This window comes from Pygocentrus nattereri, chromosome 1, assembly GCF_015220715.1.
Source record: "Pygocentrus nattereri isolate fPygNat1 chromosome 1, fPygNat1.pri, whole genome shotgun sequence".
NCBI classification, from domain to species: domain Eukaryota; kingdom Metazoa; phylum Chordata; class Actinopteri; order Characiformes; family Serrasalmidae; genus Pygocentrus; species Pygocentrus nattereri.
In genome coordinates this window covers 27076271-27090500 of record NC_051211.1, presented here as the reverse complement: position 1 = coordinate 27090500, position 14230 = coordinate 27076271, and the positions used below count along the sequence as shown (strand labels likewise).

Here is a 14230-nt window from a genome sequence, read left to right as displayed (position 1 = left end):
TCTGTTTCACACTGTGGGAGCACAAGTTGTGCATGACTGTTACAGCTCGCATGGGCAGGTGATTAACATATACAGTGTTTGCACTGCTGAGCAGAGCAGCAAGAAACATCTACAGATATTCTTGATCCAAACTAATATCATTCAAATCAGACACTCTTCTCGGTAAAAATGTCATTCTTAAAAGAGCACAGTACATTTGTTTATTCTCAACGACATTCTCACTTGTGATTGGGTACTAATTTCAAGTTCTGTGACTGGGGAATTTGTTGTGGAATGGAATGCATTGCATTTTTAAAAGTTTTGTTTGGTTTTTGATTCATTTTTATTTATTCTTATGGCTTATTCCACTGTATTTTGCTGTGTGATGCATGCAGGTCCTTGTCTGTTATGTAAATACTGTGCTCCATTGCCACCCTGCACACAATGATATGACAAGAGGAAATGTTTTAAATTAGAAATATGTTCAGTGAATAATGATATAAATTAATATTAAGAGCAGATCACATTCCATTTTCTCCAGTTATCTGCAGATAATATTATGAGACCACAACAGTGCAATATTATCTATTTCATCACAAAAGTGTATGATGATGAAAACAAAATAAATGATTAGTTAACATAGATTCACCTATGAACCCTACTCTTCCTTCTGTGTGTGTTTTTTGTTGTTAAATTTTTTTATCAAGTTATTTGGGCTCCAACCAACACTAACAAATGGGCAGAATGTCTTCAAATAAGAAAGATGTCCTTGGTCCTCACAGAATGAATAGAGGATGACATGGGCTACATTGCGTTTTGGAACAGTGAAAGAAGCACCGAGAGTTGAACCTCCTCATTCAGTAACTGAAACAATATGAGAACTTTCACATGTAGCTCACTCCTCTGTAACTCTGGACACAAGTTCACCCTCCATATGGGGTTAGTTTACACACTGTTACAACCAAGACCTCCCAAAGAAAACAATGGGAGAATTCCATATGTCTCCCATACACATTTTACAGAACATTTTATCCAGAGATTCAAGAAAACATAATATAGATGAACAAAAATGAATACTTGTTCTCTGGCTGATAGAATGCATACTAAAAATGCTAGCAAGCTTCTGATCTGGTGAAAACTTAACGGCAGCTATTTGAGCAAAAATATCTGCGGTAACCAAAACAAAACAGGAGCAATTACATTTCATAAGGTGGAACAGTGTAAACAGAGTTAGAGAACGCTCCAGTGAATTTCCATCTACATTACACACAAGCTTAAACCTGAGCAATTAGGAACACTTACATGGTCAGCCATGATTCCCTGGTTAATATATATGACATGAAACACAGGCCAGATTTCCTCACAATGCATCTCCATGAGAAATTCAAGAGAATGCAACAGTGATGTACGACAAATCGAAAGCTGCACAAATCGAGAAATGGCTATGAAAAACAGCTAAACAGTCGAGAAAGCCCATTTCCAATATCAGAGCAATAATTAAGAAGCTTGAACCAACTCAAGATGTCTAAAGTTATGAATCTAAAGTTATGCTAAACTTGTGACTACAGTACTAAAACATTTGGTGAAGTGTCAGTAGTGATAAGGTTTTGTTTGTGACAAAATGGAATGTTCAATCATTGGTTTTAATGAAATAATTAAGGTATAAAGTCATTTAAAGCAAAAGCATTTTAGTCTCAAGTCCAAGTCAGTTGTTTTGAACAGTGACTCTGATCTATATCCTAATTTAGGTGAACGCTATTTCTACTAACTTTCAAAATCTCTCTTTAAAACTTTTCTATAACACCTTTGGTCCAGGAAACATTGTTTAAATACATTGCTACTATTTTTGTTGTTAATTATCAGAAAATTTAATTCAACATACATGAATACATGCTGTACTGATATTTGTCAGTACAGCGTGTATAGGCGTGTACACCTGTGCATGGATGATCATGATTTAAACAGTGACCCAGAACTCAGAATTTATTTATTCTGTAGTTAATTTTTACATTTTCAACTCTTCAAAGTAGTTGTTCTTACCCAACATTTGCCTTACCCAACAACGTAACCCAACTTAATTTTAACCTGTAAATGTTTTTTTTTTAATTATTATTATTCAGACATGGAAATATAATTCCAGCTATTTATATAATAGCAGCTATTTGAGTGAAAAGATCTGCGGTAACCCAAACAAAACAAAAGCCATTATATTTAAGTGGAATAGTGGAATTTCCATCTGCATCAGATTATACACACATTTAAACACCGTGGCAGAAACTTTTCATGTGTTGTTTTTTTTTTTAATTTTCTACCAAAACAAAAAAAGAGATTCAATTGAGGTTACATAAACAGCATTTTCTCTGATTTACTCACAGTTACAAATGACCAGATTACAAACATCTCATTCACACACAAACTGTACTTTTCATGCAATTCATGTGTAACCCCACTGCAGATGCCCTGAGATGGTGCATTAAAAAAGAAATAAATAATACATTTAATACACAATTAAAGGTATAAGGAGAACTAAAGTTCAGTTAAAGAACACACCATGGTTTTTGGACTAAAATTGTCTTTTCACTACAAACTGACTTTTAATCAAATCAGCCTGACTGTGAGTCCTTATAATATTATCAGTAATAAACAGCATTACTGAATAACCTAAAGCCAGGGATGAGTTTGATAAACTTATAAAAAGCTTAAAAACCCTTACCTCGCTCAGTGCTGCATTCAGGGAAATATAATCTCTTACACTTTGTCGGGACCAGGAGCTATTTTGTAACAAATAAGGTTTAAAGGTAAACTATTCTATGCCATGTTTTTGTTCTGAATATAGTCTAATCAGTTACACTAAAATCAACAAAAATAAAAGAGTTTTGAACCAAAAATAAAAAAATGTCAAATAAAAGATGTCAGCCGTTGAGTTTTTGTGGAAGGTATGGAAAAGGCCTTCTTCTTTATTTTGCTTCAGGAGCCTAGGTGGTTTCCGTCCAAGCACAATGTAAGATCATCCCAAGTCATCCTGTGTTTTATCTTGTTTGATTGTGATGAAGTAAACACCCCTCCTTTCCTATCATCTAAGTCCCCATTATATCCTTATTCTAAACTATCCTTGACAACCTTTATCTCCACACATACATGTTAGACATGCCATACCCTTCTCTCAAGGCTTTCAATTTAACTCTTGCTTTATTATGTCTCCAAAAACTGGCTTCTACAGGTTCTTATCAGCTTTGAGGGTCAGCTCGTCCTTGTTTTTTACTGTGTCAGCATTGCTTACTTGCTTCTAGTTGCTGCTAAAGTTTCAGGGGCTCTTCAATGTCTAAACTCCCTTACACAAGCAAATCAAGGCCTATCCTTATATAACCCGCATTTCATGTGGTGTTAATATAATTCACATTAAAGACTTCCCGGTTAGTGAAGGGTTAACTTTCGCCTAACCTACGTGCTGCACCACCAATCTTAACCAGTCGAGATTGAGAAGTTGCCTCTTGTCCCGCACACTCAGTACAACTCCGCTTCCTATTCGAGCTGCTACAATGAATTACAGCTGAGAATTTAGTTGTCTCGCCCACTGCTTTGTGCTGCCCATCGGGACCCCCCCCCCCCCCAATGTATTTGTAAGCATTTAGAGAAGTTAAAATGAGATGATAACTTAGCTTATGCCTTAAATAAGTGAACTTATATCTTAAATAAGTGAACTTATATTTTCGGTTGAGTTAGTTTGGTTTAATCAAGTTTAGTTTGGTTCTAAGCGCAAATGTGGAGTTTGTAGAGTAAAATGTGTTTTATTTACTCTTAGCCGTTGCTGGCTAAAGCTGGGTTGAGACAGTCCAGAGTCCAGCCGCGATTCCAGGTCATTCCAGAGGTACATTTTCCTTTGTTTTTCATGGAAGTGTGTTTGTCAACAAACAGAATAATTGTTGAAATTAAGCAAAGAGCTTTATTTTCATTTACATACATGATGTATAAACATAGACAATATATATATATACATTTTAATGCACAACCTGCAAAAACATAAGAGAAAAAAGATTGTTATATGGAGATGTGTATAAATATCTTAATACTTACCTGTTGATGTTCTGAACCTGGGGGAAAAAAGAGTATTGGTTATTATTAATCATTTTTATGTGTAATTGTATTGTTTGCATGTAACAGTGAAATGAAAGGTGTTATAGCCACTTAGGCTTAAGTATAGAGAAGTTGCTACCATACCTGTTTTGTTTAAACAGGTCAGGTTTTTTTATTGGGGACCATCAGAATCCGGGGAGACGGTACCTGGTGGATCTACTGAGAATTAGATGGCGAGCCACCCAAGAGTTGAACTGTTTTTTTGAGAATCATCTTCACTACATACTGGTGAAGTAGGAGAATGCTAGCCTGAAAGACTCTTACCTTCCTTTCACTCACAAGCACAAGCACTATTTTTGTTATTTTTGATATTTGTTCTGTGTTGGATATCTGTATTTGACTTGCTGCTAAACAAAAACTCTAACTAAATAAGTTAATTAAAGAGAGAATTCTATTTAAAGCTAATGGGTTTAAATTAAACTAAATAAAGTAAGGGAAAAAGAGAATAAATCTTAACCAATATTAATTTAACCAAATTAAATACTTTCAAGAGTCAACTTAAACTAGGGGACATAAGTGAAAAAAACGGTATATTTCATTTAAGTGTTATTTTTTTTACTTTCTGAAACTCTGTAGACCTACCTTCATCCCACAGTAAAGTGTCCACTCCTTTTGAAACTTTACCACAGTCTCCTGTGTATGCTGTTATACACCTCACCTCCCACTGAACCTGGATATACTGGTCCATAGCCTTATTGCAGCTTTACCCATTGCAGCCTATTTATAGCGTATATATATATATATATATATATATATATATATATATATATATATATATATATATATATATATAGCATTGCAGTTTTTGGCAACCAGCCATATTGTTGAAGGTAAAGCAGCTGTTACTCTATGTGGTAACTGCAGCTAAACGGGTGCTACACTTAGTGAGAAGATTAAAATTGAAACAGAAATTATCTGTACGGTTTTAACTCTTTTAATGATTAAGGTAGTGATTTAAGAAAACATTTTATTAAAACTACAACTTACTGAGCCTTCAGTGTGTGTGTGTGTGAGTGTGTATGTGTGTGTGTGTATAGTTGGACGTGACAGTTGTTTGTTAAACATCAACCCCCAGGGTAAAGAGAAAGTAGAATATGGAATAAAACCACAGACAGCATGATTTTTTCGAAGGTACATCTCAGTACGTTTAGTCAGGGAACATAACTCTCCCATAATAATAATCCATTGAAATGATATTTTCTAGTTGTATTGACTCTGCACACCCTGTCTTGGCTCCAGCCTTTTTATTTTATTGTTCTGCTTTTAAACATTCTGTTATGAAAAGGTACAAATTTTGACCTGGGCAAAACTTAAGGCGCACAACTGGACCTTAAAACCACTGTTGTACCTTTGAGAGAACATTTACATTGTTTGTACCTTGATGAACAAAAAATGTACCTGCGCACCACCTTTATTTCTAACCGTGTAAAAAGTAACAATCATTTCTTATAAAAAAATTTGATAACAAAGTGTGTTAAAGTGAGAGGAGAGAAAGAGGTGGTGGGGAGTGAAGGAGAAACAGAAGTGGAGGGGAGAGGATGAGGGACAGGGACCAGGTTGAGCACATAGGTTTCTTCACCTGGAGGTGAGGGGAAGAGCTAGCTGGCAGCTGCTGTCTCCAATATGTTGGTCACTAGAGGAGCTTTTACTCAGCCAATTTGCAGTGAGGTCCCTGTAGTTAGTGAATAACAATATCTTGTAATGTATAGAAGGACTTAAAATCCCTTATTACATATTTGACCACTTAAAAACTCAGGTTTATTACACACACACACACACACACACACACACACACACACACACACATATATATATATATATATTTTATTTATTTATTTTTTTTTTTAAGTGGCCATATATAGAAGGATCCTTCCTGGATTGTGGCCTTGATGTGGTGGAAGGGCTTGTGTGGTCTAGCGATCTTCAGTGCCAAGCTGTCAGGAGCAATGTGCTCCTGGTAGGGTCTCCCAGGGCGAAAAAGGTCTGGACGGGAGTGGGGATACTGACGAGTCCCCGGCTGGCAGCCATGCAGTTAGAGTTTGTCTCAGTGGACGAGAGGGTCGCCCCAGTGTGAATTAAAATCACAGAGACCTCTGATTATGATTATTATTACCTCTGACCTCTGTTATGTGTGCTTATGCACCAAACAACAGGTCGGAGTATTCGGCCTTCTCAGAGTGAGTGGGTGGAGTTCTGGAAAGGGTCCCGCCTACAGACTCTATAGTCTTACTGGGAGTTTTCAATGCTCATGTTGGCAATGACTGGGAGACCTGGAGCGGCGTGACTGGGAAGCATGTCCTGCAAGCAAGCAAGCAAAATTTATTTATGTAGCGCTTTTTACAACAGATGTTGTCACAAAGCAGCTTTACAGAACAATCAGTATTACAGAAAGAAAAGAAAAGAAAATCCAGGTCCAAGCCCGCATGAGCGTTGCCAGCAGCGACAGTGGCAAGGAAAAACTCCCTAAAGAGGAAGAACCCTTGAGAGGAACCAAGACTCAGAAGGGGAACCCATCCTCCTACAGTCGACACTGGATAGCAAACATTATTAGTATGAAGTTTTATAGTACAAAGTGGGAAAAGAAAGATCTGAGGGTGAGGATTGCACAGCGTTGTAAAGCAAGAAGCTCAGTGGTGGTCAAGCCGGTCCAGAAGGCTGGTGAGCAGCGGTACCCAATCAAGGCAGAAGAGGCAACAGCATCAAATGCACAAGATAGGCAGTTGATCAACTCGGCAAAGAAAGGAAAGAAAAAACGCAGTCAGTTCTGTAAAGCGTGGCTGACCACAGATTACAGTATAACAGAGCAGCAGAGACTCTGGCAGGTCTAGATCTGACAGGGAAGACTAATCACCAAGGCTTGACTTTACAAGTGAGTTTTTAGCCTAGACTTAAAAACTGAAGCTGTGTCTGAGTCCCAAACATTAACAGGAAGATTATTCCAGAGCTGTGGGGCTTTGTATGAGAAAGCCCTCCCCCCGATGTAGCTTTATTAATTCTAGGTACGAGTAGTGAGCAGCACCTCGTGATCTAAGTAGGTGTGATGGTTCATAGTGGGAGAGAAGTTCACTCAGGTACGGGAATTGTTTGCAGTGTTGCTGTCGCTGTTGGAAGGACTTAGTCTGTGCATGTGCATCGATGGGAGTAACCAACCAAGCTGGTGTGCATTAGCGTCAATAGTGACTTAACTGGTTCAATGCTACCTACATATTCATTAGTTTACAGCTATGGAACAAGTAATTGTATTGACATCAGCAGTGTCTGTTACCTGGAATGTGGTCGTAGGCAGGGCACTTGCGGGCCACTGTTTTCCCTCTGCTGTTTTTATTGTATTGTGTGCCATTGTGGATGGTATAGCTTGTAATTGCACCATGTTCACCTCGCTTATAACTAAGTCACCCATTGCTATTTTATGAATGAAAGTTTTTTTTATTAAGGATGCTGTGTTGGGGTTTAGATTTTAGATATTACAGTTGTTATCTGTCAAGCATTGTAATAGCATATCACAAGTCCTTTATGTGTTATAAGTGGAGTTATATGGTATGTAGTAGCTCAAAGCATTTGCATTCCTTACCACATTAATAGCTTTCAGATCTACATCCTATATGTTTCTTGCATTTTTTCCCTTCCCAAGGTGCACATGTGTATTTTCATGCACGTTTATGTACCAAAAACAGCCATAAATCATTTTTACATCACCATATCCAACCTCTCTTTACCTCTCAGAATTAAACTGCCTGTTGGTATTTTGTAAGAGTGATATATGTAAATGCAACCTCTTTTATGATTGGCTGTCCTCTATGGGGCTTCACTCAAAAACAGCTCAGAATGAAACCCTGGTGGAGCTTCAGTGTGTTAAACCGCTGTATTCTGAATAGGCTGGCATAGGTAAATATGTTGGTTTTTGTGACATCATAGAAACTATTTTGTTCACCATTTTTTGCAGCTTGCTTTCCGTTACAAGAAAGTGAATGGAACATTTTAAAACTGTAACACTGTGTACATACTACGTCAAACTCTTATTCTCAGAGTTTCCACTATTTATCATGATTAACAGTAGGGAGAACAGAGTGTACTGAGTCAGTGGGTAAAATTATCCATCCTTTGTATTTAGACAACCAGACACAGAAATAACCATGTAATTGCATGTTTATTGAGAATAATTAATTTCACATGAATTGAAAAATGTGTGATCTCCACATGATTGGAGGTGAGCATATGAAAAGCAACTAGTGATTATCTTTCCGAGCAAAATTATAAAGGTTAAGATGTATCAGTTTAGCCTGCTAAAAGAAACAGAAACAGGCATTTTCTTGAGGCAATAGCTCAATGTATCTCAATTGAAAGGAAATGAAACCACAGATGTAAACCAAAGATGTAACCAAGAAACCACAAATGTAAAACCAATAGCGGCTGATCTCCATTGAAAGATCTGAGGAGAGCAGCCAGTCAGTGTCAGATGGGAAATGTATTTGGCATGCTGCAGAGGAGGAAATATGTAGAAACTTGATCAAGAAGAAACTCTCAGTACATGTTATTACAGACTAGCAAAGGCTCATCAGATTTTTAATGGTAAGATGGAGTGTGAACTTTTCAACCACATCAAGAGACTACCCTGCTGGGAAAAATCATAGAGAGCCATGACAAGGATCTGTTGGTTTCTGGTGGTGTCCAGCAGGCAGTAGTGGTGTTTTGTGTTTTCCTGATGTGTTGATATCACAGTGTAGATGTTCTGGGACTTATACCAGATGTATTTAATGGTTTTCTATTGGACTGGCATTTCTGTTCTTGAGAACTGGACGGAGCAAGAATGAGCCAGTTTGCGAGGTCACTTTGTTCTCTATTAAACATAATCACTATAAATTATATAATATTCACAACCACCCTTCTTTGAACACCACTACTTTGATTAATATGAGCTAGAGTGGAGAATCACTGGAGTGGTTTTATTTTATTCTTTACTACATTTATTTTGCTACTAGTCTAATAGTCACTGAATGATTTTGACCCAGAATACACCTCTGATATGCAGGGCCTTGTATAGCCTTTTGGGACCCCCCCATCTTGCTAGCTGATGTGTTGTGAAATTTAAAGCTAAATATTAAAAATAATTATGCCAAGCTAATGTCTTAGCTTTTACTAGCTAAGAGGTGTATTTCTGATGTTTTGATGCTGAAATAAGTGAAAGTTAAATCTAATTAAATTCTAGTTAAATTGCTGGTATCTTGGCATTCTCTATCCACTGCGCTTAATGCTATATTTCTTGCTTACGCAGATTACATTAAGCATAGTTTGATCTAACACAGGAGGCAGTTACAACATTGTTGCTTTAAAAACAACATTAAAAAACATTAAAAAAAACATTACAAAGAATGTTACATGATACGATATTCAGCCATTAGATTGGCTTCTATTAAAATAGTAGTATTACAATTATTCTAAGATACCATCACTCAACCTTGTAATAAAAATAAGTAACATTATTGTGAAATAAAATGAGCTGAATATCTTGATAGTGATTGAAGCTGTTCAAACTTTTACAGGAAATGAGTGTGGTGGTTATTAACTGGTTTCTCTTAAGTAATTTAATGTTTTTTGTTGTTGTTTGGCTGCCAACTGTAGCTTTACTTGATGTGAGTCTTTAATATGCATCACCTCGTTTACATGTTGATTTTGATTGGCTCTTGCCTATGACACAGGTGAAAATACTGCAGCACTAAAAGGCACCAGTGTGTTAATCACTGCCAGTGACTTTATGACTTTATTAGTAAAGACAGCAGTTCTACATAAAGCCATGAACTCTCCATTTGCATGCTTAAAAGGTTCTTTGCATCTTAAAATAGTTCTTCATATTGATAGAGAATGTGTTGTAGATGAATCTATATAGAAAGTTTTTAAAAAGGTTTCTATATAGAGCTAAAAAGGGCTCTTCTTTTGTTATAAGTTTGATATAATAGAAGAAGCCTTTTTAGCGCTGTCACGATTGGCTCCTCCCACTCCATGTGCGTTTGTTTTGGTTTTGTTACTCCGCCCTTGATTGTGTTCACCTGTCCCTCATTGTCCCGTGTATTTAAGCCCGGTGTTTGCCCCTTGTGTTTGCCAGTCTTTGTATGAATGTATTGGTCTATGTTTGTTTGCTTGAGTCTGTTTATAGTTTGTCATGTCTGAATCCCGATGTGTCCGTATTGGCTCTTTGACTCTGGACCGTCTTGACTATGACTCTGGATTTGCCCATAATAAAGCTTGCTTATCTCAACGTGTGCGTCCGCCTCCTCGCTCCTCCTTACAAGCGCTATATAGAACCGTTTTCACAAAGGTACTAAAGAACCTTTAAAAAAAACATATTTTTTAAGAGTGTTAGATAAATAAACCTGCCTGATAAAGGCCCTTTAATTATGTAAATGTAAGAGTGTTCTCACAATAAGAGAGCTTGTACAGTAAATGTTGTTCTCACAGTGTTTTATGTGCTTTGATGGCTGTTCCAAAAACATCAGTCTAATGTTGCGATCTACTGTAGTGATCAATAATAGAATAATTAGCACTGCTTATAAGTGGTTTAGATGAATCCGACTGAATCTCCTGCGTCACATCAGACTGGGTGAAGTATAAACAGCACTTGAGCTAATACAAATGACCCTACCAAAAGTCGCGGAACACTCTTCGTAATAGGGAATAAAACGTCAGCCACAAGTAAGACGTCACAGAGCGGAAATCCCAGAGGATGAGGTGTGTGTTTGTGCTTCGTGGCGTGGAAAAGCTTCTGAGGAAGCTGTCCCAGTCCGGTGCTGACAGTGGCAGCTCTGACTGGAAGTGTTTCCAAAACCTGCAAGACAAAATCAGACAAATTTAAAGTCTCGGATTCACTGACTGGAGGCTACAGCAGACACAGGCAGGTGGTAAAGGCTGTGTATGTGTATGTACAGAACTTCAAGAGGCCAAAAATTCAAGACTTCTTATTAGATATCAGATAAATAACAATGTTTTATTTCTCATTTCTGACATTTAAAAAATGTTCCTGCCAATAGCGCATGATAAGCAAGCAATAGGTATGATTACTGAATTTAACTTTTAGATAATGATTTTAATTTTGATTTTAGACAAATTTGTAATGACATGCAGTTAGCACCATGCTAACAGGTGGGGTAAGCTTCCATTACTCATTAGCTACATTAGTCTCATAGCTCCAGTGTAAAACTGACGAAGCAAACTTCAAACACCAAAATGTCGTGGCTAATTGACTTGTTAATTGATGTTTGGTGTAAATGGGGCAATTGGACTTTTTGAACTATCGCTTTGGGTTCAGCATTAGACTGGGTTCAGGTGTGTGTCATGTGTGTATATATTATGTGTGTGTACTGTGTGTGTGTCTGTATTGTGTATTTGTGTGTGTACCTGTGGTGGTAGATATCTGGATCTCGGCTGATTCTGTTGTTGAAGCCAATGTACAGATCGTCCCACAGCAGGCCGTTCAAAACCACATGCCTTATCACCCCCACTCTGTTCTGGATCTAAATAAACAGTAAAACATAACCAGATCAATTAGCTCAGTGGTCAAATTCATGCATGTGGTCATTTTGGGTCCTCCATCCATCCATCCATTATCTTCCGCTTGTCCGGGGTTCGGGTCGCGGGGGCAGCATCCTAAGCAATGAAGCCCAGACCTCCCTTTCCCCAGCCACTTCCACCAGCTCTCCAAGGGGGATTCCGAGGCGCTCCCAGGCCAGCTGGGCGATATAGTCGCGCCAGCGTGTCCTGGGTCTTCCCCGGGGTCTCCTCCCAGGTGGACTCGCCTGTGACACCTCCCGAGGGAGGCGTCCAGGAGGCATCCTAACCAGATGCCCGAACCACCTCAGCTGGCTCCTCTCGACGTGAAGAAGCAGCGGCTCTACTCCGAGTCCCTCCCGGATGACTGAACTTCTCACCCTATCTCTAAGGGAGAGTCCAGACACCCTGCGGAGGAAACTCATTTCGGCCGCTTGTATTCGCGATCTTATTCTTTCGGTCATTACCCAAAGCTCATGACCATAGGTGAGGGTGGGAACGTAGATCGACTGGTAAATCGAGAGCCTTGCCTTATGGCTCAGCTCTTTCTTTACCACAACAGACCGGTAAAGAGCCCGCATCACTGCTGACCCAGCACCAATCCGCCTGTCAATCTCCCGCTCCCTTGTACCATCACTCGTGAACAAGACCCCGAGATACTTGAACTCCTCCACTTGAGGCAAGAGCCTATCCCCGACCCAGAGAGGGCTCTCCACCCTTTTCCGCCTGAGAACCATGGTCTCGGATTTAGAGGTACTGATTCTCATCCCAGCCGCTTCACACTCGGCTGCAAACTGATCCAGTGAAAGCTGAAGTTCGCGGCCTGATGTCCCCAATAGGACCACATCATCTGCAAACAGCAGCAATGTGACCCTGAGGTCACCAAACCGGACACCCTCCATCCCTTGACTGCGCTTAGAAATTCTATCCATAAAAATTATGAATAGAATCGGTGACAAAGGGCAGCCCTGACGGAGTCCAACTCTCACTGGGAACGAGTCTGACTTACTGCCGGCTATGCGAACCAAACTCCAGCTTTGTTTGTACAGGGCCTGAATGGCTCGTAGCAAAGAGCCATGTACCCCGTACTCCCGAAGCACCTCCCACAGAATACCCCGGGGAACACAGTCAAATGCCTTCTCCAGATCCACAAAGCACATGTGGACTGGTTGGGCAAACTCCCATGAACCCTCCAGAATGGAGAGGGTGAAGAGTTGGTCCAGTGTTCCACGACCAGGGCGGAACCCGCACTGTTCCTCCTGGATCCGAGGTTCGACTATAAGCCGGACTCTCTTCTCCAGTACCCCTGCATAGACCTTGCCAAGGAGGCTGAGGAGTGTGATTCCCCTGTAGTTGGAACACACCCTCCGGTCCCTTTTTTTAAAAAGAGGCACCACCACCCCAGTCTGCCAATCCAGTGGCACCGCCCCCGATGTCCACGCAATGTTGAAAAGGCGTGTCAGCCAAGACAGCCCCACAACATCCAGAGCCTTGAGGAACTCAGGGCGGATCTCATCCACCCCTGGAGCCTTGCCACCAAGGAGCTTCTTAACTACCTTAGCGACTTCGGCCTCAGTAATGGACAAGCCTATTCCCATGTCCCCAGACTCAGCCTCCTCACTGGAGAACGTGTCGGTGGGATTGAGAAGGTCCTCAAAGTATTCCTTCCACCGCCCAATGACGTCTTCAGTCGAAGTCAGCAGCACATCATCTCCACTATATACAGTGCTAGTGGCACACTGCTTTCCCCTTCTGAGTCGCCTGACGGTTTGCCAGAATCTTTTCGGAGCCGACTTAAAGTCAGTTTCCAAGGCCTCACCAAACTCCTCCCATACACGGGTTTTTGCCTTGGCAACAACTGAAGGCGCAGATCGCTTGGCCTGTCGATACCTGCCAGCTGCCTCTGGTGTCCCACAGGCCAACCATGCCCGGTAGGACTCCTTCTTCAGCTTGACGGCATCTCTCACCTGGGGTGTCCACCACCGGGTTCGAGGATTACCGCCCCGACAGGCACCAACTACCTTACGGCCACAGCTACAGTCAGCCGCTTCAGCAATGGAGGAACGGAACATGGCCCATTCTGAGTCAATGTCCCCCACCTCCCCCGATATCTGGTCAAAGTTCTGACGGAGGTGTGAGTTGAAGATCAATCTGACAGGTTCTTCTGCTAGACGTTCCCAGCAAACCCTCACTATGCGTTTGGGCTTGCCTGGTCTGACCGGCATCTTCCCCCACCACCTGATCCAACTCACCACCAGGTGGTGATCAGTTGACAGCTCAGCTCCTCTCTTTACCCGAGTGTCCAAAACACATGGCCGCAAGTCCGATGACACGACTACAAAGTCAATCATTGAACTGCGGCCTAGGGTGTCCTGGTGCCATGTGCACTTATGGACATCCTTGTGTTCAAACATGGTGTTCGTGATGGACAAACTGTGGTTTGCGCAGAAGTCCAAAAACTGAACACCACTCGGGTTCAGATCAGAGAGGCCATTCCTCCCAATCACACCCCTCCAGGTCTCACTGTCATTGCCCACGTGAGCGTTGAAGTCCCCCAGTAGGACAATAGAGTCTCCAG

General features: G+C 40.5%; 1 protein-coding gene across 5 annotated transcripts in view; it reads right to left on the bottom strand.

Annotated features, from left to right (window-relative positions):
- Window positions 1–10467: 10467 nt before the first annotated feature.
- Window positions 10468–14230, bottom strand: part of LOC108411720 (cytidine monophosphate-N-acetylneuraminic acid hydroxylase-like) — a 40072-nt gene continuing 36309 nt past the window's right edge. For all 5 annotated transcript variants that reach the window (XM_037541483.1, XM_037541485.1, XM_037541487.1 and 2 more), the window contains 2 exons: window positions 11503–11618; window positions 10468–10933 (listed from right to left, as the gene is read on the bottom strand). In XM_037541483.1, the coding sequence (XP_037397380.1) occupies window positions 10747–10933; window positions 11503–11618 (303 nt within the window). In that variant the 3' untranslated portion in view covers window positions 10468–10746. The remainder of the gene's footprint in view (window positions 10934–11502; window positions 11619–14230) is intronic.